The sequence below is a fragment of the Nannospalax galili genome, unplaced genomic scaffold, assembly GCF_000622305.1.
Source record: "Nannospalax galili isolate Female #2095 unplaced genomic scaffold, S.galili_v1.0 scaffold259, whole genome shotgun sequence".
Classification (NCBI taxonomy): domain Eukaryota; kingdom Metazoa; phylum Chordata; class Mammalia; order Rodentia; family Spalacidae; genus Nannospalax; species Nannospalax galili.
Window position 1 is genome coordinate 2,877,391 of NW_008344750.1, and position 26,996 is coordinate 2,904,386.

The 26,996-nt window shown below is 42.5% G+C and overlaps 1 protein-coding gene across 6 annotated transcripts in view; it reads right to left on the reverse strand.

Annotated features, from left to right (window-relative positions):
• The window catches only part of Nf2 (neurofibromin 2), a 113,666-nt gene that overhangs the window by 13,596 nt on the left and 73,074 nt on the right, over nucleotides 1-26,996 (reverse strand). For 2 of the 6 annotated variants that reach the window (XM_008841084.3, XM_008841085.3), the window contains exons 5-16: nucleotides 26,394-26,462; nucleotides 24,795-24,877; nucleotides 22,222-22,297; nucleotides 18,325-18,459; nucleotides 14,850-14,924; nucleotides 13,415-13,528; nucleotides 10,585-10,707; nucleotides 9,217-9,434; nucleotides 8,214-8,319; nucleotides 4,601-4,728; nucleotides 2,135-2,300; nucleotides 307-351 (exon numbers count right to left, since the gene is read on the reverse strand). In XM_008841084.3, the coding sequence (XP_008839306.1) occupies nucleotides 316-351; nucleotides 2,135-2,300; nucleotides 4,601-4,728; nucleotides 8,214-8,319; nucleotides 9,217-9,434; nucleotides 10,585-10,707; nucleotides 13,415-13,528; nucleotides 14,850-14,924; nucleotides 18,325-18,459; nucleotides 22,222-22,297; nucleotides 24,795-24,877; nucleotides 26,394-26,462 (1,329 nt within the window). In that variant the 3' untranslated portion in view covers nucleotides 307-315. Of the gene's footprint in view, nucleotides 1-223; nucleotides 352-2,134; nucleotides 2,301-4,600; nucleotides 4,729-8,213; nucleotides 8,320-9,216; nucleotides 9,435-10,584; nucleotides 10,708-13,414; nucleotides 13,529-14,849; nucleotides 14,925-18,324; nucleotides 18,460-22,221; nucleotides 22,298-24,794; nucleotides 24,878-26,393; nucleotides 26,463-26,996 lie in introns of those variants that run through there. The other 4 variants (XM_008841083.3, XM_017800098.2, XM_029567353.1 and 1 more) reach the window with 3 other exon arrangements.

Below are 26,996 nucleotides of genomic sequence, written 5' to 3' on the forward strand. Positions count from 1 at the left end.
TCATTGAACAAGAAGCCACGACCTTTCCCAGCCCAACAATAACACAAGATGGACAAAGCAACTGGTCCTGCAGCCCCATGACATGCTCTTCAGAATGAGGCAGTATTCTGGGCCCTGGAGGCTGGTCTGATCCCCCAGGGTAGATACTGCTCTCAGCCTCAAAGCATGCTGTGATCAGACCTGAGGATCCACTTGCCCTCAGGAGGGCTCTGTGGTCCGAGGACAGAGACAGGCAAGCTCATGCATGGGTTAGTATCACAGACGGCAGGACCATCACCACAGACAGAATACCTGAGAATAACCTACTTTGAGGACTCAAATGCAGATAGGTCTTCTGCCTTGGGCTTGAGGCTAAACCAGCAAAATAAAATGAAAAAAACAAAGACATACCCTGTGAAATCAACAATGCCACATGTGCCATTTGCAAAATGCTCAGAAATTGTGACAAGTGACTTCATGTATTTCAGTCTGAGTACTAGTCTCTCTGGCTTTGAGCACCCTATGCTTCTACGGCTAAGAATTCAGTTTACCGCAGCAGCAGCAGCAGCAGCAACGACTCAGGGTACCCAGGTGACAAAGAGGTAGGAGTCTGAGATCTGAGATTGCTCTCTCAGTATTGACTGGCTCACTGTTTTTATCTCTTTGCTTAATGGTGGAGGCATTTAACTTTAATTTACCCCACCTCCACCCCTTTTTAACGACAGGGCCTTATGTGGCCCAGGCTGGCCTTGGATTTGCGATGTAATTAAAAATGACCTTCAATTTCTGATTCTTGTGCCTCTTCCTCCCAAGTGCTGGGATTACAAGTTTGGGCTACCAGGACTAGATTTAACTCTCCATTTGTTAACTGTTTAATAATTTTGTTTGGGAGGGGAAACCCATGAAACAACAGAAGACAGAGAAAGATGGGTGTGGAATATGGAAAAGCCTTTCTTTTTAAGTTATGCTACTAAGAGGATTTCTCTAGCTGGGGCCAATTTAGCATGTTAAGAGGAAGAAGCAGGGGCTCCTTACTGTATCCATCAGTGATGGCAGAGAGGCACAGGTTTCTCAGGGTTTTCAGTGACAACTTAATCACAGAAAATAGAGGTGATCCTTAAACTGGAGAGCATTTTAAAGACTGACGTAAAGAGTAAAAACTTAACCAAATCAGTTGTTATCTAAACTCAAGGAATAGGAGACAAGGTCTTGCTCTGTAACCCATATTGGCCTTAAACTTGCAATCCTCCTGACTCTGCCTCTTGAATGGTAGGGTTACAACTGTGTGCCACCATGCCAATCACTTAATAACCTCTATTTTACAGGGGCAATCTGATTCTAGGCAATCAGTTAAAAGCAGAACATCAACTGCCCACAGAACCTTTCTACTTTACTCAAATAAGAGATATATACTCTTGGGATGATAATGAGTACTTACTAACTTCTAAATCCCTAAAATGCTGAGAGTTCTAAATATCAGGGGGCAAAGATGGGATAGCGAGAGCCTCATAAATAATTTTTTTTTTTTTTTTTTTTTTTGGTCTTTTTGAGACAGGGTCTCCCTGTAGCCCCAGCAGTCCTGGAACTCACTATGTAGACCAGGCTGGCCTCAAACTCACAAAGATCCACCTGCCTCTGCCTCCCAAATGCTGGGATTAAAGGCGTGCACCACCACGCCTAGCCAAAAACTCATTTTTTAAAAACATTAAGGTTCTCCTATACATGTCCCTTTAAGTATGAAAAAAGTTAAAAAATCAGAATATAACACAAAAAGACTAGAGGCAACTTCATTCAACAGCCTCTAATTCATTGTGCCTCCTCATTAAGTAAGGCAGCTCCTTGGGCATAAGTCCCATTTGCTTAAAAGACGGAACCACTTTAGTGCTCAGTGATGGATCAAAACCCATCCTTGAACAGGGATTCATCTCATCAGAGCTTTTAACACAAGCTCCGCTTCCATCAAGCCAATGGGTTCATGGTCATTGGCAGATTAAATTCCCTTTCTGTCAGGAGCTGAAAAATTCCCTCAACTAAGTACATGTGGAAAAAAAAAATGACAGCAGTCTAATGAGTCCGCTTCTGAGGAAACCAGATGCCAACCTCACATTTCATTAATGAATGTCCTGATCAGTAAAACTCAGGAGACTCCAGGTACCTTTTTAATGGTATTGTGCTTGCTGCTGGTACCACCTCTATCTGAGTTCTCATTGTGCAGGATGTCCAGGGCCGTTTCCCTCTCTTTAAGTTTCAAGGCCTCAATTTCCGTCTTGAGTTCATTGAGCTGCTCTTGCAGATGCTTGCTCTTCTCCATGTACTCCACTCTGTGGCAAGAGGACACTGCATCAGGCTAGGCAGACACTAAGGCATGGCTGAGATGCTCTGTAACCTACAAGCTGCTCAGTGTCACATCCAGGAGCTGAAGCTTGGGGTTTATATCTGAACTTGAACACTCAGAAGCCATGGGAACCTGAGCTGTTCGCTTAACTGCTATGAATCTCTTACCCATCAGTGTAACTGGGATAATGATTGCAAGGCCTCTGGTCAGGAGGAAATAAAATGTAGGAAAGAAAGCCTTGTGTAAACTCTCAAGAGTGCTCTACAAATAAATAACCATGTCACAGACAGCTTTCAGTTTTGTATGAAAAATCACATCAAATAAGCTTCCTGAACCCCACTCTCCCTGGCTCCACCCTTCCTGAAGCAGTATATCAAGTGATTTCTTCCAGTAGGCCACACTTACTCTCCCACTTATTCTGAAACTTCATCTCCTAAAGATGACAGATGCTCACTCAGTCAATACCAGGAAGAAAAAGGCTCCCTGTTTACCTACAAGTGAATATAAGGAACCACGGCATGTAGGATGCAGAAGATCTGGAATCTTCCCACGAAGTGTTTAACTACAAGAGCATGACCCATAAGACTATGCAACAGAATATGAAAAACATTCTGAAGAGGTCACTGCAGCTAACTGTTTCCTCTGCCAGCCTGTACAGGGAAACATTTAGCTATGGGCTGAATATTTGTGCTGACCCCCTTCACACACACCAATTCATGTTTCAGTCAATTCACCAATGTGTTAGGAAGTGCCATCAGTAAACCAGGCTGAAGACTCTCACCAGCCTCTGAGCTGACAATGCTTTGACCTTGGATTTCTAAGGCTCCAGAACTATGAGAAATAAATTTCTGTTGTTTATAAGCTTTCCAGCCTCTGGAATTTTGTTATAGCAGCCAAACACATAGTAAGAAAATACAAACTATAAAAAAGCAAGACACAGAACAGGATGTAGCCTTACCCTGATCATAACCACATAAATATGTACATCTGGACAAGGAAGGAGAAACGAATTCAGAAAGCACATGCTAACAAGAGCAGTTCTGGGGCATAAGCTTCTTAGCTATCCCCTCAGTATGAGGGCCCAAAGGAAAATAGCCTGGTTCATAGAGGCCCATGTTGGATTCCCAAGGAGGCACTCTCCAGAGAGCTACCCTCAGAGCACCACACAGGAGTAAGGGTTTCAACTCTTGCTCTGCTACTCATTAGCTATGTGATGCTGGGTCTACCCTCATTTATACAAAGAGAACACTAAAACCTACTGTTTTTTGGAGACAAGATGTCATGTAGCCCAAGCTGGCCTCAAACTTGTCATGTAGCCAAAGATAATCTTGAAATTCTGATCCTTCTGCCTCCACTTCCTGAGTGATAGAATTACTCGTATGTGTCACCATTCCTGATTTACACTGTGTTGGAGACTGAACCCAAGGTAAGCAATTTACCAACTAAGAGCACCCTTTTTCTTTTTGAGATAAGAGTCTCCCTGTAGCCCCAGCTGGCTTTGATCACACAGAGATCCACGTGCCTCTGCCTCCCAAGTGTTGAGATTAAAGGCATGTGCCACCATGCTCCACTTCTAAAACATACCTCTGATGCCAGTGTGATGTTTGTTAATTAGTAGTAATTAAATAAGCAAATGCTCAAAAGCCCTTGCATAAAGGTGCTCAACCCTAGTGCTGTTGTGATTGTTGTCTGTGAGCTATGGCATTATTAACAAGTTTACTTGTGGCTTAGTGAATGAGTTGGACATTAGATTCTTATACAATGAGACTCCTGTCTACCTCGGCTCCACTTCCATGGACCACAAAGTAGAGGTGGAGAACACTTGGCAGAAGTGCTGTGGTCAGGCTAGGTTGAGCTCCACTCAGGACTACCAACATAGCAGAACCAGCCCCACCTGGCTTCTGGCTTTGCTCAGCCTGGAGTCCCAGTTTCGTTTGTTGTTGTTGTTTTCTTTTTCACCTTTACTACTAAAGAACATGATCAGGAGAACTGTAGTCTAACTGTAGTCTAACTGTAGTCTGACTGATTTAGAGACCCCATGACAACCTGGTCCTATTTTTCAGTCAAGGTTTTAAGCAACTATAAATTCCAGGCCACCAATCAAGAATTATTTAAATAGTCTTCGGCTACTGACTGCCATTCCGATTTGTTATCTTTAATTTATAATTAGGGAACTTGTCCTCTAGTAGGTGACAACAAAGCAAACCTTTGCAGAGTTTGACCCTCTGTGTATCCAGGTCAGATCCACTCACTCATGTTCACACGCAAGCCACAGAAGGTACATACTTTTCTTTCTCTATCTCCATGGAAAGTCGCTTCATGTCAGTATCCTTGAAGTCAAAAGACAGGCTATCACCAATGAAGTCGAAGCTCGGTATGTCAGGAGGCAGTGGTGCTGGGATTGGGTTCATGGGCTGTCAGCGAGAAAGCTCTGATTAGGAGGTTCAAATTATGCAAGACACATAATGCTGCCAGGTAAGAAATCCCAGAGCATCCAAACTCAGGCAAGTCACCCTTCTCCCCTCAAATCTAATCATTCCCATACTCACTTGACTCAAACACAAACTCCCATTTAGTTTTCATTTAGGAAACTCCCAGGCACTGTACTAGGAGCTAGAGACACAGAGAACAAGACAAGATTCCCTGGCTCTGGACAGTTGAAAGTCTTGTTTAGGAAGCAGATGTGCTCGCAAATCCTCATAGTTAAATAAGGTAAACATTAACCAGGAGAAGAACAGAGGCTTGGGAGGCAGGAGGAGGTCTGCTAGGGTGCTGTTTCCACTAGAATCAGTTAACAAGCCAGAAGAAGAGTGCCAAGCAAGATATGGTAGGGGGCAGGGCAGAGAATACCCAACAATGTCCTCCTGTGGGAGGTGGACAGAAGACTGGCCTTGGATAAGAAAGGCTTAGCTGGCATGTTAGGGGACTTGGATTGGGAAATCAGCCAGGTGAAGGCTGGAAGTAGAGGGTGAAGTCATTGGATCTGTTTCTAGAACTTTCCCATCCTTGAACAAAAGGTCACCTAAAATACAGCCCCAATCTACCTCCTTGGTGTCCCCCACTATTTGCCCTATTAAATCATAAACAGTACTGCTTTCTATCCCTTGGCCCACATTGCTGCTTTCCCACCTCTGTACATACCCGTGTCCCTTCTTTCATGCCTTCCTTCCTTCCCTTTCCCCTACCTTCTCTTTCTTACTTTCTCTTTTCCTGTCTTTTTTTTTTTTTTCGTGGTATTAAGGATGTGCATGTTAGATAAGTACTGTACCACTAAACTATATCCCCAGCCCCTCTGTTTCTTTTTCTTTTTTTTTTTGGAGACAGGGTCTCCCTATAGACCCAGCTGTCCTGGCACTCACTGTTTAAACCAGGCTGGCCTTGAACTCACAGAGGTCTGCCTGCCTTTGCCTCCCGAGTGCTAGTGCTAGGACTAAAGACATTTGCCACCACTCCCAGCTCAGCCCCTCTGTTTCTTTTCTTTTTTTTTTCTCCTGTTTTTTTGAGACAGGGTCTCCTTGTAGCCCCAGCTGTCCTGGAACTCACTATGTAGACCAGGCTGGCCTTGAACTCACAAAGATCCGCCTGCCTCTGCCTCCCAAGTGCTGGGATCAAAGGTATGTGCCACCACACCCAGCCTTAGCCCCTCTGTTTCTTATTTTCATTTTTGTTTTGTTTTGGAAATAGGTTCTCTCACCACATAGCCCAAGTTAGGCTCAAATTGCTGATTTTTCTACCTTAGCCTAAGTATGTGGACTGCAGGTGTAGGCCACCATGCCCAGTAAGTTCTTCAGTTCTCTTGCAAGGGTCTCAACTCTTTCAATCTCTTACCAAAACCTTTCTATGTTCTGCTAAATGGCTGCTTTTCTGTGCTGGACTATACATGGTGTGCACAGTTCTGCAATGAGTCTTTTCTATAATTACAGACTTTTCTATAAAGATTCCCTTCAAGTTATATTTTCTCCTTTCTATATCTACAAACTTCTTGAGGGCAGAATATGCCTCTTTTTCATCTTCAGATCTTTTACTGAGTCTAGGATAGTCTGGGAAAAAGCAGAACCTCAGAACTTTTCCATTCATCAAGTTGTACAGGTGTAATTTAGAGACATCTCTTTATGGTTCTTACACTTCATAAAAACCTCCAAAAAAGAATACTAACACCTCTGTTGAGAGCAACTGACACAACCCCTTTGCAGGACATCAAAATTGAACATCTGATCCCACAGTTCTATTTACAAGAATTGATTCTACCAATACTGTTTAGTGTATATAAAAGTATGTGTTCAGGGATGTTCAGTGCAGTTATGTTCAAAATTGCTTAAGAAAACAGACTACTAATCTAGAGGCACTGGCTAAATGACTTATAATCCATCCATCCATCAAATGTGATTAAAAGGCTGGGATGATCTGCTCTAGGACACATTTCTTTTTCTTTTTCTTTTTTTTTTTTTTTGGTCTTTTTGAGACAGGGTCTCCCTGTAGCCCCAGCTGTCCTGGAACTATGTAGACCAGGCTGGCCTTGAACTCACAAAGATCCCAAAGATCCACCTGCTTCTGCCTCCCAAGTGCTGGGATTAAAGGCGTGCGCTACCACCCCCAGCTTAGGACACATTTCTAAAGGAAAGCAAAGTAAGATTTTATAAAGTTTGTTCTAATGGATGCTTTCAGTGCATATGTACCTCAGGGACACAGCCCAGTAGAGCCCTCAGAACACCCCAATCCCAGCTGTTACCTGACTATGACCACCTGAGAGATCTTTTTTTGTTTTAGTTTTTTTTTTTTTTGTTTTTTTGAGGCAGGGTCTCACTATGTAGCCCTGGCTGGCCTGGAACTCAGAGATCTGCCTGTTAGGATTAAAGGTATGCACTACCATACCCAGCTGTCTGAAAGTTCTTAAATGAGGGCATCAGCCCAATCAAAGTATCGTGCCCCAGAGACAATAATAATGGCTGTTTAGAGTCCCACAGTTGGCTTGGGGTAATGTTATCCATGAATAGGTAACAAGGATACACAGAAATAGCAAGCTACTCACATTTCTTCAACTCAAACCCTGGGCACTCCTTATGTCTCTGTGCCCTGCATGTCTTTATGCCATATGTGAATGGATCATGTACACAAATGTGCAAGGTATGTGTTTGTGTTATGTATATGAATATAGAGCATGTGTGCACTGTATACCTAAATGAACTATGTGTTTGTGCTGTGGATACACTATGTTCTTGCCTAGAATATCCCATTCTCTCTTCCCTGCACAACTAATCCCTGTTCCCCTTCAAAAGTCAGCCATACAGAGCCTTTCCTGCTCCTCCTGAAACTGAACTATGTTCTAGGTGCCTGTGTGCACCTGTCTAGACAGAGATTTTCTATTAATGGTATTATGTGGTCAGTGAGCAAAAAACTGCAGAGTGGAATGTACAGAGGAAAGGAAGGGAAACAACCTTTGTGACCCCATTTAATGGAAGTCAGCTTCCCTGTCCCCAAGCTGAGGCTGTCAGCTAGTTCTGGCACAGCAGTGATTCACTCTGAGGTATACAGTCAGTCCCTCACAGAACTACATTTATGACATATGGTATATACTGACAGCTAAAAATTACATGTTGCTTGGCATTAGGGGGCCAGACAGCAAATTCTCTTGAGACCATATTACTTACAAACATTCCAGAGCTGGAAAAGGCCCCATAGTCTGTTATCTAGGTTACCACAGAGGTAACTGACTAGTCTAAAGCTAAATGGCAGACCAGGAGGATCCTACCAGGCCGTGACTTTAGACTATGTACACCACTTGTTTTAACCTGCATTACTTGAACGGTCACCCTGACACTGTCAGGTAAACTGCAGCTGGGAGGGTTAGGAAGTTGCCAGATCCTCCAATCACAGGCTGTCAAATTAAGCCCAAGCTTACTGGATATGTGGGCTTGGTGGCAATTTCCAGAAGCTTCTGTTTCGCTCGTCGCTCTGCTTCACGGGCTTCTTGCAGGTCTTGCTTCAGCTGATCAGCCTCCTTGGCCCTGTGAATAAAGGAGATGTCAGTTCCAGAGAAGAGGACAAGGAGAGGGAAGAGACCTCTACCTTACCCCCCAGATGACAGAGCTAGATTAATCCTGCTAAACGCAGTCTGTGGATAAGCTCAGTGGTTTTGCCACAAACTCCACCATTAGAGGGACAGGGGATAATAGAGAAAAGCTTCAAGGAAATGGGTACTTAGTTCCCTTCAGAAGTAAATAACTACTATCCACCTGAAAAAAAGGGAAAAGAACCAAGCTCTGTGTGTGTGTGTGTGTGTTATAGTTACATACTCATGTGACTGTGTGCAGGTTCATGGAAGCCAGGGGTCAAAGTGGGGATTTCTTCCTCAATTGCTCTCCATCTTAGCTTTTTATTTTTTGAGATGGGGTCTCTCACTAAACCTGGTGCTCACTGATTCAACTAGACAAACTGGCCAGTGAGATCCAGGAATCCACCTGTCTTTGCCCTTACCCCGATCCCCTGGGTTGGGGTTACAGATATATGCACTATGCTCAAGTTTTATATGGGTGTTGGGGATACAAACTAAGGTTCTCATGCTTGTACAGAAGGTACCTTGCCAATTAAGCCATCTCCCCAGCCCCCTTTGTTTTAATGCAGAAAGAGCCTCCTCTCATCTCCTTAGCTAAAAGCAGTCTGTGGATATGCTCAATGGTTTGGCTGCAAACTCCATTATTAGAGGGACAGGGGGATGAGAAAGAACTATGTTCTATGCCCTCTAGTAGCTCCCACCCCACCAGCCTGTCAGGGAAGGAGTCTCATGGCCCTGTCCAATAATGGAGAAGCAGCTTGAGGATGCTGCAACCAGCTCTGCCTCAGGTAGGGTTGGTACCATGCAAGCAGTCCTTTACCAGGCCCCAGTGCCTAGGACAACCCCTCACCTCCTCTCTGACTCCTCAGCCATCTTCAATGCCAGCACTTCGGCCTCAAGCACCTTCTGCTCCATCAGGCGCTTTTCTTCCTCTGTTCGAATGGCCGTGGCCTTGATTCGCTGCATCTCTTGCTCAGCTTCTGCAGCCTTTTGTGCCAGGAGCTTAGCCTCTTCCTCTGTGATCTGGGCCTTTTCAGCCAACAGGTCAGCTGTCTCCTCAGACCGCATCTAGAGAGAAGAATATTCTCAGATAGTATAAGATCCAGTGCCTATCTCTCTACATCTGGCCTGCCCCACAAAGGGCAGCAAGAATTGGTCTCAATCTCCCTGGGCCCTGCCATTGAGAGACTACCAGTCTGTCTGACAACAGATGACATGCCACATCCTCCAACATCTTGTCAGGGTCCTTTAGGCTCTACCATATGGGACAAGGAAGAAAACACTTGGTAGGGAATGCATTGCAACTGACTTGCTTATGCTTGTAAGGGAGCAAAGCAACTCTGTTCTGTCTCGACTTTAAATCAGTAGTTCAAAAGCAGAAGAGTTGTCATGTCCACTCCTGTGCTGGAGAATCAAACACAAACCTCAGGTCTGGAAGGTTGGGCATAGCAGGTATGCCTTTAATCCAATCAGGTGAGGCAGAGGCAGGGGGATATCTCTGAGATCAAGGCCAGCCTGGTCTACATACATAGTGAGTTCCAGGCCAGCTTGGGGCTACAAGGAGACTGTCTCAAAAAAAACAAAAAAAAAAGTTCAAGGTTATATACTGAGTATAAGTCAAGCCCGGGCTACAAGAGGCCCTGTCTTCCCCAACTCTCACCGCCAAAATTTGAAAAATAATAAATAACAATGGGATTTTGGGGTATGCTAGGGAGGTACACTCCCAGTCTTGGGGACATTTTTGAGGTTGGGAAAATATTACTGGCACCTGGCAGGTAGAGGTAGGAACACTGCAACCATCCTTCAATGCAGAGAACAACCCAGATGATAGGTCCCAAGTGTCAGTAGTGCCAAAACCATGAATCCTGATTCAAAGGCAACTCTGTGGAGTTTTGAGTGCATATGAATTTAACCTAAATTTCCTTCTGTCAAACAGACAGAAAGAAAAGGCATCAGTATTTTTTTATTTTTTGGTCTTTTTGAGACAGGGTTTCCCTACAATCCCAGCTGGTCTGGAACTGGCTATGTAGACCAGGCTGGCCTTGAACTAAGAGATTCGCCTGACTCTGCCTCCCAAGTGCTGGGATAAAAGGCGTGCACCACCATGCCCGGCCTGGCATCAGTATTTTAATAACTGAAATAAATTCAAGGTTCTCAGGAGTTCTAACTCCAGAAGTCCCTGTGTAACCTCTGGGAGTCCCAACCCCTCAGAAATCACCAGAGCTTCATTGGCCATTGTTGCTTCTTCTTTCATCTGCAGCAGTCTCCTCTCCAACTCATCTCTGGTGCGTTCTGCCTCCTCCCGCATCTGCTTTTCTCGAGCAAGCCGCTGCCGCTCCATCTGGGGGTGAAAAAGAGCATATCCCAGTCACATCCAATTCCAAGTCACAGTGCTTCAGAGACCCAACAATGGTCAGGGTCTGTGAAACCTTTCCTTTGAGGACTTTTCTTATCTCTTCACTTTAAGCAGCCTGGGTCATTCTTCTTGTCTACTACCCTCTGTCCTTCTAAACTAGCTGCAGAATTAAAAGCTGTGCTCTTTGAAAAAAATTCTACCAGTGTTATAACAAATAACAAAACCCAAGCTCAGTCTCCACATGGAAAGAAGCATTCTTGCACAAAATATGCTCTGATCTTATTATGCTCCCATTATTTAGGAAACCTCACATGGCTCTGCCCTGTGGTTGGTGGTTAGTCATATAGGTTCCTCCTCTCCAAATTAGGGCCCTAGGAAAAACAGCTCCTTATCTGGTCAGATGAGCCACCCTGACGTTTCTAATGTCCACAGCCCTTTCACATGGTTATAACCATAATAGCTCCACATCTCCCTCTGTTAACAAAGAAGATGGGACAGTGTATTTCACAAGGGGAAGCTGCAGCAGCCACAGCACAGCCCCCATCCTAAGGCAACAGTACAAAGCCTCCACTGCCACTAGATTTCCTGGCCTTCAGGGATCACTGTGTTAACTGGGCCACCTGCTGAGCTTAATAAGGGGACCAAGACTAAGACAGTGTAATTCTCTGTGATTCTAGGGCATTAAGTTCAGAAAGCAGAAGTCAGAGATGATCAATATACTATTTTTCTGCCTTAAATAATGAAAACATGTTTAATTACTTCCTTCTTGCTTCAATCTCACTCCAACTCTAGTACCACAAGGCCATTTTTTCTAAATATGAAGCCCCACCCCAAAATGCATTGGAATTGAAAGAACCATGCAAAGAAGACAAGCAATAAAATCCTCTAAGTTCTTTGATCTCAGGGGACAGCTTGTCAATTTGCTCTTCAATTTCCACTAAATTACAATCTCCATCTCTATTATTTTCCTCTTGGAAAAAAAAGGGCCAAGTTGCCCCCTTCAGTTCCCAGCATTATTTCTCATAAGACTTTCACCTCAATAATAAAGGTCTTCTTATTTCCAAAGAAGTTTATTACTTACGAAGACTTCCACATACAAATGTCCCCTAAAAAGAGACATCACTAGCTCCACTTAATGGATGACAAAACTGAGTCACATACTCTAAGAGTCAGATTTGGCTCCAAGGTCACTATGTATTCTACTGGGCTGTGGTTTACTCTATTCTCTGCCAGGGCCCAGAGGCCTTCATTCTTCTTAAAGTTTTTAGGTCTAACTTCTAAGATTTCCTCTATTGAGAACGAGGTCAAAGAATGTTCTTGAAGTTGTCACTATGACCCCATGCTGGCTCAGTAGCATTTTTTTGTTCAACAGAACTTATTCCATCACCCATAAAGCATCCTAAAAAACACCAACAGCCTGCTGTCGAAGAAAACAAAGAGAGGGCAAGGTGACAGCTTACTGGGTCAAACTGGATATTTCTCTCTAATGCCCAGGGCTGGCCTCTCTGGGGTTCCCAAATCAGAGAACACCACAAAGACTAATTATTATACCTCTGAGCTTGTAAAGTCCTGAGGGCAGCCAACTACAGCTGCCGCTACTCTATCCAGCAGTTCATCCAAATACACAATTGATATTCTCAGTAGCAAGATTCAAAAATTAGTTGTGTAGATTTCAGTGAGTAGAGAAGGTCTGTGAGTAGAAAACAATGATGCAGCTCATCCAGTCTGTTGATAGGTGCTGCCAGCACCCCTGCAGCGGGTGATGTGTACCCAGGCTGACCTGCAGTGAGGAAGTGCAGCCGGAGTCTAATTAGCATTCCACAGCAAGCACTGAAATGTCACCATGTAGTCTATCACCACCTAATTAGAAAAGGCACAAGCCAGGCAGAAGAGACAGGAGGCAAAAAAAGAAGGACAACTAGATGGTCAGAGGAGAGCAAAGTCTGCCTGGGTACCTTGTCCCAAGTTTGTGATAATCATTTAACTTCACCGAAGTACAGAAATGATTAGAAATGCTTCTTTTAGATACACTATTAGAATTTGGTGCCAATTTCTCTTAAATGTTTTTATTATGTTTATTTATTTGTATGTGTGACACAGTGTACGTGTGGAGGTCAGAGAACAACTTTCAGAAGTCTGTTTTCTCCTTCTACCTTTATGTGGATTCCAGGGATCAACCGAAGGTCATCTGCCTTGCACAGTAAGTGTCTTTCCCTGTTGAGCTACCTTGCTGATCTTAAAACAATGTCTTAGGCTGGGCATGGTGATACATGCCTGTGATTCCAGCATTTGGGAGGCCGAGGCAGGAAAATTTGAGGTCAAACTAGGCTTCATAGAGAGTACCAGGTCAGCTAGGACTACAGAGCAACAAGATATTTAAAAAACCAAACAAATCAGGGACTGTAGAGATAGCTAGCTCAGTTGATGAAATTGTGGCTGTGCAAGCTTGAGTACCTGAGTTTGATCCCTAGTACTCATGTAAAAGGCCAGGTATGGAGCATGCTGGGGAGAGAGAAAAAGATGAACCCCTGAGACTTGCTGGCCAGCTAAATTAGCTTAATCAATGAGTCCCTGGTCCTAGTCTAGACCCTGTCTCAAAGGGCAAGGTAGATGGTTCCTAATGATAACCTCTGTCCTCCAGAAATAGGTACACACACAAACCAACCAACCAACAAAAAATGGTCTTTCTTACCTGCTTTCTAGCCTTCTCCTCCCTGGCCTGGGCTTTCATCTGCTGTACTTCTAAAGAGTCAGCCTTCCTTCTCCTCATAAACAGGTCATGGTTCCCAATACATAGCTGGAGAATCTGTGGCCAAAGATGCAGAAAAATGTTAAGCCTAAGAATTTACTTTGCTGCCTACCAGCGTACCATGCTACAGCAACCTGGGCTCTTGTGGGTGGCAGTTAACCTGAGAAAGAAAGAATGGAATAAAACACAGCTTCTGGTGCTCTCAGCTTTGGAAACATGCAAAATGGCGCTGCCTCAGATAAGTCAGGAGATACAATTCACAAGTCAAAAAAGGAGGCTTTATCATTATCATGTCTCCCAATGCACCTCAGTCTCCTAAGTCAAGATGAGGCATTGCAGATCAGGGAGGGCAGGAAAACCCAACCAGCAAGATGGGCTGGTCAAAGGGTTATTCATTTGGAAACAAACAAGCTGGTTCCCTCTCACTCACAACAAAAAATTGACTCCAAGAGGATTAAAGGCTTAAATGCAAACATAACTTTTATTAGAAAATATAGAATTTTTTTTTCTTTTTTTGGTCTTTTTGAGACAGGGTCTCCCTGTAGCCCAGCTGATCTGGAACTCAATGTTAGACCAGGCTGGCCTTGATCTCACAGGGATCTGCCTGTCTCTGCCTCACGAGTGCTGAGATTAAAGACATACACCACCATGCCTGGCACTTTGATTTTTTTTTTTCCCCTGCTCCCTCCCTCTGGCACTTTGATTTATATTTTGTAAATACTAATGAAGTTAAACATCTTTACTATTTATTGACCAAATCTAATTTTCTGTGCTGTTGAATTCTTGCTTTGTTTCTTTTGGCCATTTTCTAGGTTGTTTATTTTCTTTACTGATTATTATTCTTTTCCCAGTGTGAGGCTTGTTTTCCCTCTTTATTTATGATGTCATGACAAATACAAATTTTAGTTATAATGTTGACACATTAAAAACCTCCATCATGGCTGGACATGGTGGTGCACACCTTTAATCTCAGTACTGGGGAGGCAGAGGCAGGAGGATCTCTGTGAGTTCAAGGCCAGCCTGGTCTACATAGCAAGTTCTAGGTCAGCTGGGGCTATAGGGAGACCCTGTCTCAAAAAAATCAAAACAACCCAAACCAAAACAACAACAACCAAAAAAAAACCCTCAAATGCATATCAACATGGCAACTGGTGGGCTTGGGGATATACCTCAGTGGTAGAGTGTTTCCTGGTTTGCATAAGGCCCTAGGATTGATCTCCAGCCTCTGTTCCTACCCGCCCACCCCCACATTGAGGTTAACTCTGTAGGTTAAACTAAAAACTATCTCACTGGATATTGCTGACATTCATTTTTAAAAAGCATTCAATTTCTCAGAAAAGTTACATTATGAATCATGAAAACCAGGGTCTCAACTTACCAGCTTATTAACACGAAGCTTTGAGGAATTAAATTTGAAGACATCAATTTTCTTATCCAGTGGTTTAATGGTAAACTGAAAAAATGAAGTAGAACGGTTTCAGTGTGACAGCCTAGAATTTTGCCACCAATTGGGGAATTCCACAAAAGCAGCAGCAACACTGGCCCCCATCCAGCATGAGGCTATGCCTTGTCCTGGTGGCTTCCTGCTATCCAGGAATAAAGCCTTAGTTAGTTAGAGGCATCTGGGGTTTCAGAAGCTCATGACCCTAACCATCTTGGGTGGCTAGGAGGAAGGCATAGTTGGCAACCGGAAATTCAAACCCATAATGGGCCCACTCTAGAGGCCACTCTGGTAGAACCATGAAGTCTAAGGTACAATCTCTGCCTTCATAAAGCGCAATTGTAAAATTGAGTAGGAACCAGACTAACAACCAATTACTCCAGAAATAACACTATGCATTGGTGGTACATATCACAAATGTCCTGGAGGTTCCGAGCAGATCCAGCACAAAAGGGAGCAATTAGAGCTGGTCTTTGAAATATATGGCAGAATAGCTAAAAGGCAGGGTAGAGGGGCATTCTAGACAGGGCAAGGAATAGGGAATAAATTCAATCCCTAACATTGGGTGGGGAGAGCTGGCAAGTGGTGGCACACACCTTAACCCCAGTACTTGGGAGGCAGAGGCAAGTGGATCTCTGTGGGATCAAAGACAGCTTGTTCTATACAGTTTGTTCCAGGCCAGCTGGCACTATAGGGAGACCCTGTCTCAAAAACACAAAAACAAAAACAAAAAACACCCAATGATATAACAGGCTAAGACTAATAGAGAAGCTGGTGGGTGGTGAGGAATAAGAGTCAAAGGATTTGTATTTGACATGATAGGATAGAGCAAATAAATACAGGCTCTGAACTGGTCAGTTTGGTAACAGTTGTTAATAGAAGGAATACAGTGTGAATAAAATGAACTGTTGCAGGAGAGAAACATAGTTCCTGAAATCAAAGTGGAGAAAAAGATAAGGACAGGGTGGCAGCTTAGTAAGAAAAATCAAGGCCAGACCCTTGGCAGAGAAGCTAAGAGAAAAAAAGTCAACTGCCATTCTCAACCACTGAGGAGATCAGACAGATCCTAGAGTCCAGAGATGTCCTTAAAAAAAAATAAAAATAAGCCAGGTGTGGTGGCGCACGCCTTTGATCCCAGCACCAGACTAACAACCAATTACTCCAGAAACAACACTATGCCTCCCAGCAGAGGCAGGCGGATCCCTGTGAGTTCAAGGCCAGCCTGGTCTACGTAGTGAATTCCAGGACAGCTGGGACTATAGGGAGACCCTGTCTCAAAAAGACCAAAATAAGTAAGTAAGTAAGTAAATAAATAAATAAACAAACAAATAAATTACTGGGCCAGCGGTGCAGCTCGGTAGTAAAGCTCTTCCCCAGCATGTGATTTCCATCCTTAGGATCACCAAATATAAAACACAAAACAGAACAACAACTTGCTTAGAAAAGAAGCATACTGGAGAAATTAAATTATTGGGTTATTTCTTAGCATGTTATACTGTCCAATAAGGAATTAGCACACAACGGACAAAAAAAAAAGATCTTGGGCTAGAGAGATGTTCTCAGCAGTTGAGAACACTAGTTGTTCCTACAGAAGACCCAGGTTTGAATCCCAGCACCCACATGGCAGATAATAACTCTCTGTAACTCCAGTTCTAGGGGATCCGAAGGCCTCTTCTGTCCTCCATGGGCATTGCACGACACGGGTGCACTTACCTACATGCAGGCACTACACTCATACACATAAAAAAAATAATATTTTTTAAAAATGATCTTTTGGCCAAGTTAATTTAGAAGCAGCACTGCTCTTGTGTGTAGGCTGCTATTTGTAAATTTCATGAGTTTATTTCTAGCCTGGCTATCAAACCCTGGAGCTGTCAGTAGGAAGCCACAAGTAGTGGGGAAACCGCAGGCTCTGTGCCACACCAGGGTGTAGACAAAGAATCAATGGCTCACTTAAAATTAACCAACACTTCTGTTTTGACAGCATGGCTGTCATGCATAACTAGCAAAAACCACTTCCCATTATGCCAAGGCAGCTTGGGGTCTGTTTTCTGTGGAAGATACTAACATGATAGAACATGATAGTGCCTCATCCCTGCAGAAGGCATATTAAAGTTTGCTGTGTCAAGCAATACAAGGCGGGGGGCCATAATACTTGGTTCTCTGCAAAAACAAACATTTGGGGAACATATAGGGTACAAATGTGTGATATATAGTAAATGGCCTTTGGGAAGTTGGAAAGTGAAGAAATAGCACACCAAGGAACATCTACTTTAAGTCAGGTGGAGCTTCCAACTTAATTGCTTGACAAAAAGACCTACCTAATGCTCACTTCCCAATATAACTATCTACAAAAAAGAAGTCAGACTGTCTAGATTAAGAAACTCAGTTTGGCGGGGTGGGGGGTGGGGGCCCTGGAGAGATGACTCAGCGGTTAAGAACACTGGTTGCTCTTGCAGAGGACCCAGGTTCAACTTCCAGCATCCACATGGTGTCTAACAACCATCCATAACTTCAGTTCCAAGGGAATTTGACTTCTGACCTCTACAGGCATTATATGACACGGGTGTACATACATACACGCAGGCAATACACTCATACACATAAAATAAAAATTAAGAAAAAAATCTGAATCTAATGAAAATTATTTAAGTTCTTCAAACCTTATTCTCTAATCCTGTAAACATGGTAGCCTGATCTCATTCATGTCACTGCTGAAACACACATAAATATCCACATAAAACATAATTTTAAAAAATTTTTATTTTATATGTATGCGTGTATTGCCTGAATGTAGGTAAGTACACCCATGTTGTGCAATGCTGGTGGAGGACAGAAGAGGTTATTGGATTCCCTGGAACTGGAGTTACAGAGAGTTGTTAGCTGCCATGTGGGTGCTGGGATTCAAACCCGGGTCTTCTGCAAGAACAGCCAGTGTTCTTAACTGCTGAGCCATCTCTCCAGTCCCAAAATACACCTATGTGTATGACGCACACATTTTTTTCCCACTACATGTATCAAATATAGTACATAGAGAGAGGCTCAATACAGACCATACTTAAAATACGAAGAGAATTTACCACTAGAAACAGAAAGCCAAATAATCAGAAAATGTTGTTTTCTTTTTTATTGTTCTTTGGGGTTTAGTCCTGACAGGTTGAGCTGCTTGGTCTCTTGTTAGTCAATAGTTTAGAGGAGTTTAGAGATGCCCTTTGAAAAAAGGATGCCAATAGTGTCCTGTAAATACTTTAAAATCAACAACCAAAATTCTAAAGCCTGGGAATTAATGGATTTTCATTGACCACAAGCAGATGGCCTGACTGGGGAAGCTTCAGCAAAGAGGAGAGATGGGAAAGGACCTTTTGCAGGACTGCTGGGCCACTAGTGGCACCCTAGGGCAGAAATGTCCTACCTCCTTGTCGCTGTAAGAGATGTTTCGGATTTCATTCCATGGGAAAGAGATCTTGGGGGTCAGCCTGTTCTCAGGGTCATAGATGTGAAGCCCCAGGGCGTCCACTCCAAGCAGCAACTCTGTGCCCTTTTTATTCTGCAGAGCCAATAAAGAGCAGCCATTGTCAGCTTCCAGCTAGAGATTTTATTCAACGTTCCAAAGTATCTGGCACACACTGTTATATTTGACAAGTTTCAACAAGTCCCAACAGAAATCATAGCAGTCTTATAACCCAGGAGGCTTCCAGCTTCCAGATTTGGGGAAGGCAGAGGCAAAACAGTACCATTTTTGCGAACTGTGTATCTCCTACAAGATCACCGAGAGCTCAGGCTCCTGTCACTGGTTCAGTAGCTAAAGGAAGGGTAATTTAACAAAAATTGTTAAGACTGCTAGAAGGAAAATTTTAAGTCCTGGGACTGGATCTCAATGTAGTTTTACTATACCATTCCCCAGTATGGTACAATAATTAACTACAGCAGTTAGGTAGTGAGTTTATATGGCCATTCACTGAAAACTTAAGTTTCCCATATATTTCAAATGCTTGATAATTAAATGTTGGGGGAAAAATAAAAATAAATTATATACAAATTACACTTCAATAAAGCTATTTAAAACACCAACTAACTATAAGAATGCTATGCAACCTCTAGTAGCACTCTTGGTCAGCAGTTAGGGTAGCTAGAGGCAAGTACCTTGTGACCCACACTACAGACCCAGCTATGGACCTGCTGGCCACATTCTTACAGGAAGACCCATTTGCCAGTGCTATAGTCTGGTCTTTGTCATGGAAGGCAACTCCTTGCACACACAAGGACACCATAGCTCTTGACCCCTTGTGGACAAGAAGGAAACTGAACCAAGACTCAAGGGTAGGAAAGCAGATCTACAAAACTGAGAAGGTGCTTGGGCTGTAACAGAAGTACCAATCTGACAGCAGGTGTTAGATGGGGAGGCGAGCACTCCAAGATAAATCTCTTTACTCCCTCTAACACCTAAAGTCGGGCACTGCCACCCAGCTATGAGTGTTCTGTTTGTCTGCAAACCTTTTTTAAAACTGCCATGCTCACAGAAGTGAGGGTTATATTCTTACATCTATAGCACATTTTGGAAAATCAAATATTTCATTATGTTTCTGATGATTTAATTTAAATTATGCCTTTAATCCCAGCACTTGGGAGGCAGAGGCAGGCGGAACTTTGTGAATTCAAGGCCAGCATGGTCTACATAGTGATTTCAGGAGAGCTGGGGCTATAAGGAGACCCTGTCTCAAAAAGACAAAAAACAAAACAAAACAAAAAAACCGAAGGGAATTCTACCCTTTGTTCCTATCACGGCTGACACTGCGAGAGACTAGAGAGGAAAACACAAACAACCTCTCTGAAATTATCTTAATCACATGGCATGTTACTGATATGTACAGTTAAAATGTATTTAATTTGCCCGGTATAGTGGCCCATGCCTTTAATCCCAGGCACTTGGGAGGCAGAGGTGGACAGATCTCTGTGAGACTGAGGCCAGCCTGGTCTACAGAGAGCCCATCTCAAAAAGACCCCCCCCCCAAAATTTAATTTTCATTAAAATGTTTTAAGCATTTATCTTCCTTAGTTAATGACAGAATTTAAGATCTCTAACATAAAAGTCACTAAAATAGTCTATAACTTTGTCTATTACTCAGCATTAAAAAAAATACAAAAATCTGTTTATGTTCACCTAACTATTGTAGAAATATTCCCTAATAAGACACTGGGCTAACAAGATAGCTCAGTGAGTAAAGGCACTTGCCATGAAGCCCAGTGACCTGAGTTTAATCCCTGAATCCAGGGTAGAAGGAAGAGAACCAACTCTGGCAAGTTGCCTTCTATTTCCCTCCCAGTTAAGTAAATAAATGAACGCAAAAAAAAAAAAAAGGTAAAATAATTTTAAAAGAAACTGGTTTTTGAAGATCACAGGATGCTTGTTTTCTAGAATGTTGGTGGTTGGCAAATGGGGCAAAAGTTGAATTGTCAAAAACCACAGGTTGGTCTAACCTCAAAGAAACGGATCAGTTAGATGCAAATTAATGAAACGTTAAATTTTGAAAATATTTTATTTATTATTTTTGTATGTATGAGTATATTGCCTGCATGTGTGTAAGTGCACCTATATCACACAGTGCCTATGGAGTTCAGAAGAGGGTGTAGAGTCCCCTGGAACTGGAATTATGGGCGATTGTTAGCTGCCATGTGGATGCTGGGAATAGAACCTGGGTCCTCTTCAAGAGCAGCCAGTGCTCTTAACCACTGAACCATCTCTCCAGTCCCTGAAACTTTACTATTTTTTTCTTTAACTATTTATTTCTTTATTTATTTGTGTGATGTGCACATACACTCTGCTGCCTGTGGAAATCAGGACAATTTATAGGAGTCAGTTTTCTCCTTCTACCATGTGGATTCCAGGGATTGAACTCAGGTAGGTTGTCAGGCTTGGTGGTAAGCACCTTACCATCTGAGTCATCTCACTAGCCCTAGTGAAACTCTAAAAAATACTGGGGCTGGAGAGATGGACCAGCGGTTAAGAGCACTGGCTGTTCTTGCAGAGGACCTGGGTTCGATTCCCAGCACCTACATGGCAGCTAACAACTGTCTTAACTCCAATTCCAGGGAACTCTGACACCCTCTTCTGACCTCTGAGGGCATTGCACGACATGGGTGCACTTATTCACATGTAGTCAATACACTCATACACATTAAAAAAAAATAGTAAAAATATTTTTTAAATACCTTCTGTGTTCTTTTTTAAAAAATACTTTATTATTTTAATTTTATGTGTATGAGTGTATTGCTTGCATATATGTTAAGTATACCCATGTTGTGCAATGACCATGGAGGTAAGAAGATGGTGCCAGACTCCCCTGGAACTGGAGTTACAGACAGTTGTTAGCTGCCATGTGGGTGCTGGGAACTGAACCTGGGTATTCTCTAGCCCCCGCTTTCTGCATTCTTATAGAACATCATTTAGGCATTTGTTTACTATACCAAAACATTCAGTGTGCCTTATTTTTTTATGCAAAGAAATTCACAAAAACCTGTATTTAGGAAAGCTGTATTTAGTTGAAAGCTATCCTGGAATATTGGAGATGTGCTTCTTCAAATTACCCAAACTTAACATAAAGGTCGTAGAACCCTTTTTGGAAATCAAAGCATAACTGGAATCACAAAGGCAGATGACCACAGAAGATTGTTCAATGGTTACTCATCTGTGGCCAATCATCTTAACATCTATATATCTACCAGTGAAGAAAGGTACAACTCATGTACTCCTTTGGGAGATGTGAACACATTGCAACCAAAAGCAACCCCCCCCCGCCCCCTGACACACACAGGAAACATGCGTGCTCTAGGATCAGACCGGAGCAGAGTACAAATGTCTCTTTGCAGAAGCAATGGTTCCCAGAGGCTCAGGGACCATTAATGATCTGAATAGAAAACTAATTAGTCTCACAGTGAGAATAAAAGTTCTACCCAAACAAATCAGGAATCTATAAGAGCAGTCTTACTTTCCGTGGGCCTCAGGGAAAGACACTATTTCCAGGTGCTCCAGAATAATCAAACATTATACTGCCAGTATTCCAACAGGTTTCTTCTGAGAACAGAACCAGGCTCAAGTCTCTGAAGGAGCCACTGACACTTAATTACTTCTGATCTAATTTGAAGTCCCAAAACAGAAAACCATGCTCTAGACCCCTCTTTCTTCCTCTTCTTTACCACAGAACCATAAAAAGACTCTAACTACCCTGGGACAAATATGTAACACATTTGGCCATGCAGCCCTGGTCCAGTGTGTCTGATAGCCAGGGAACTCAGGGAGGAATCAACACACCCGAATTGCAAAGTAGTTCACACCGTACATCTCCAGGTCCTGAGCTATTTTCAAATACTCCATTTCAGCTTCATCCCTGGAAGAGAATGGAAAACACCATCACTGGGACTAAGTGAGAAGGGTGGAGGACAGACACCTGCCAAGTATTCCAAACCTGCCTCTCCTCTGGCCTTATGACACCTGCAGAATATAGGAGCCAGACCAGACATCAGGAAAGCTTTTCCCAACCCAGAGTCTATTAAACACAAGCAGAATTTCCCATCCTGTGAAAATAAGAAAACAGACTCATTACACTGTCTCTTGGCTTCAATTTCACACTCTGTCCTTGGTAAACAGTGACATCTGTCTCAAGTGATTAAAGAAAAGAATGTGGGGGCTGGGAACGGAGCTCCGTGGTACAGCTTTGCTTACCATGTGCAAAGCCCTGAGTTCCATTCCCAGCATGGCAAAAAGAAAAAGCAAAAAACATAGTATGTTATTTTCAACCCTCAAATGAGTTATTTAAATTGTTGCCCCATCTTTGTGTACTTTCTGAACCTAGGTTTTGGTGATGAACAACTTTCTTTAAAAGCTATCTGACAGCATCTACTTTCCTGATTTTATTTCTTGGGGTACTCTTGAAGGTTAAGGCAAGAACTATCCAGTCATAAAACCTAGGCCAGATCACCTACTTCTGTGTTAGAAGTCAAATTTAAAGCAAGCTCCTGAAGTAGCAATGACTTGCAGAAAACTCCCCACTAGGTAATAATATTGCAAACATTTAACTCAGCTTCCCTGTGACCTTGTGCCCCCCTCCATCTCCAAATGCTCTCAAATGGATTTTAAAAATTCACCCTGAGAGAATGCCAACTGTCGGCAAGCAGGTGGAAGAACCAGAAATCACACACACTGCTGATGTGAATTGGTTCAATTACATTGGGAAACTGTTTGACATTATTGTAACAGCAAAAACCATGAGATAGTCCAATAACCTAAATGTCCTTCAATAGTAGAATGGATAATTTGTATATATTAATATACTGGAATTCTGCACAGCCACAGAAATGAGAAAATTATTGTCACATGCCACAAACTCAAATTTTACAAAATGAAGTTGAGTAAAAACACACAGGAAAAATAGAAAGATTGTTTTTAATCTAAAGTTTAAAATGAGCAATGCTGGGCTTCAGTATAGATCAGGAATAGAATAGTTGACTAGCATGTGAGAGACCTTACATTTGATCCAACACACTGCAAAGTAATAATATAACAATAATAAGTAAAATTCAATGGGCAAAAATTGGGAAACTGGTTAACCCTGGGAAAAAAATAAGTTGAGAAGTCATGGGCTACTTCTTGCTTATCATTTTGTGATAATCAAGCAATATACTTATGATTTGTCATTTAAAAAAATTTTATATTTATTTTACGTGTATGAGTGTATTGCCTGCATGTATGTGGGTACACCTGTGTCGTGCAATGCCACGGAGGTTGGAAGAGGGCGTCGGATTCCCCTGGAGCTGGAGTTAAGGACAGTTCATAGCTGCCATGTGGGTGCTGGAATTGAATCCAGGTTCTCTGCAAGAGCAGTCAGTGCCCTTAACTGCTGAGCCATCTCTCCAGCCCCTGATCTGTCATTTTTTTATGGTATGCATGTTAACTTCTAAAAAAAGATGTGGTTGGAAGATGATTTGACGAACAGGAAAAAATTAAGGCGGATGCAAAGATGATCAACATCTAAAGTTATCAGTGGGATACTAATAACAAGGTATGAATTTTCATATTTTAGTTATCCTTTGACCACCAACTCTCTTCTAAGAATCTACCCTCAGACTTACTTGTGCAATTGTGTGACAATATGAGACTAGGCACTGGTAGAACTTTCCATAAAAGTAAAAAAGCATACAGATATTCTAAATGTCATTAATACAGAACTGAAAAAAACAATGGTTTCTTCAGACAATAGAATTCCTAATGTTAAGCTAAACTGCCACTGAACATACATGTTTTGTACATCTTGGTAGGCAGAGCACATGGTCACTTTAAAAATTAACTTTATGGTGGCCTGGAGAGATGGATCAGCAGTTAAGAGCACTGGCTGCTCTTGCAGAGGATCCGGGTTCAATTCCTAGCACCCACATGGTAGCTAAAAAAAAGTCCTTAACTCCAGTTCTAGTGGAATTAGATGCCCTCTTCTGACCTCTGTGGGCACTGCATGATACAAATGCACTTAGACATGTGCAGGCAATACACTCATAAACACAATACACTCATACACATAAAAATAAATTTAAAAAAATATTTTTTAAAATTAACTTTATGAATTTGAGAGTGAACCCAGGGTTTTGCAAATGCTAGGCAAGTGCTCTACCACTGAGCACTTCCCTGGCCTATTGAATGTTCATTTTATAGCAATGCACTGAAAAAAGGATGTGCACATGAAACTGAAGACCAACATCACTCCCAGCTCTCTTTTCCTTTTATATACTTCAGGAATGCATTTTGGTCAACAAGCATGTCTTAGTTTTGTAGTTCTTTAAGGGGATGGGGGAGGTCATAAAGAAATGTATAAACCAAGGATGAAGCAGCCTCACCTGGCTCGGCCTCGGTGCTCCGCATACCAAGCAGTAATTCTCTCCTCCCACATTTCCGGAGTCATCTGATATAGATTTATTACCTACCAAAAAGAGCAAAAGAAAAAACCCACATGCAAAGAATGTCTGGGTATTGTTTGCCATTTTTATAATTATAGATCATTTTTACAAAATAGCAAAGCTATTTTTAAAAAGCATGCAGAGAGAGTCACAAGTAGAGGTGGGTATATAAACAAGATCCTCCATTTCCTTGGAGGATCAACCTGCAAGCTGCAGAATTCCTCAGACCTAGCTATACTCCTGGGCTAGTGGTGCCCCCTCTTCCTGCCTGGACTGTGTATTTGAGGACCACTTCTGGCAGTGGAGCAATGTTCACTCACTTTCAGCTTTCGCCTACACAGAAGTCATCAAAGCAAAGATAAAGGCAGGAAGGGTGAGGAGTGGTCTTTATTACCCAGTGACAGATGATCAGGGCTGTAAGATGGGAAGCACCCAAAGGGAGTGAGGCCCTGCTTCTGTGGTTAATGCATAAGATGAACAAGGCTGAAGATTAAAAGCCACAAGGTCCTCCACAACCTCATATTCTCTTCCACCCCAAAGAGCTTAATTTCCCATGCTGAACACACACAGATCTCATACCTCGCTTGAATCAATGCCACTCAACCACCTTTAGAAACTGCCACATAAAAGCTGAGCATACTGGTGCAGGTCTTTAATCCCAGCACTTGGGAGGCAGAAACAGGTGGACCTTTGTGACATTAAGGCCAGCCTGGTCTACATAGCAAGTTCCAGGCCAGCTGTCAAAAAGATAAAAAGAAAAAGAAAAAGAGAAAAGAATTGCCACATATCAGAGAAATATTTACAGGCCATACTTTTCCTGGCAGCTCAGCATTAATTCCACAAACCTTTGCTGTTTTTAGATACAGCCTCACTCTGTAGCCCAGACTGGCCTCTGCCTCCTGAAAACTGGGATTACAGATGTATACAACCATGCCCAGTGGAACCTTTTTAAAAATATGCTTAAGAGAGAAAGCTGAGTGCAGTGGTACATATCTGTAATCACAATTTCAGGAGACTGAGGCAACAAAAGTCTGTCTCAAAAAATAATAATACGGGCTCGAGAGAAGGCTTAGTAGGTAAAAATGCTTGCTTTACAAGCATGAGGACTTGAGTTTGAATCTCCAGCACCCATATAAAAAGTCAGGCATTGCTGTACACATGCATTAGGGGACAGAGATAAGCAGATCCTGAAACTCACTATCCAGCCAGCCTAACCTAAATGGCAAGCTTCAGGTTCAGTGAGAGACCTTGTCTCAAAGCAGCAAGGTGGCGAATAAGAGAGGAAGACACCTGAAGTCCTGTTCTGGACAATGCATGTGTGTGAGAATGCACATACCTTCACTCACTGGCATGCACAAAGCACTACACATACACACTGGTTAAATAAGCAAATATGTTTAACTAAGATTCCATACTTTTTACTCAAGATTATGAACTATTTATGAAAATGTGCTTGCCATGTATTTCCAACATTCCTTCAAGTCCTTCAGTGGCTTTCCTCTACTCACTATTTCCCAAATAGGAAACTTGATTTCTTACCCTTTTTGGAAGCAATTCCTCTTGGGCCAAAAATCCCCGCTTGTGCACAGAGGGATCATAGTCACCATACTGGAAGAAGAAGAAAAGAGAGCAGGTGATTGAAATTCTAAGGACTACTGCTATTTCTGAACAAGGCTCAACTTAGTTGGTACCTCCTCTTCCCAACTCCAGGGAGCAATTCAATTCTGATGACAAGTCAAGATTTCAACCATGCCAGTTTGTTATCCTTGAATGAAAATATAAAGTTGATTATATCTATGAGCACAATTACAAAATCCCATAAGGGATGGATGGGTGATGTGCTAGTAAGAATGTGACATTTGTATGGAAATACAGTGTTTTCTAGCCCTCAAAGAAAGCAGTCACTTCCAAAACATTAGCTTTCGAATGGAAACAACAAAACACAACTGTGAAGTTGTGATTAGAAAAGTGTGATAAGAGTCTTACCTACAAATGTCTCTAAATGGCTGATAATTGGAAGCAATTGCTAGGTGGGACTGGATAACTATGTAAGCAATATTTTTAATACCTTTTGCTCAAGGCACTAAAAATTGCTTTGGAAAGATCTGATATCAACACTCATTCCTACTACATAAAGAAACA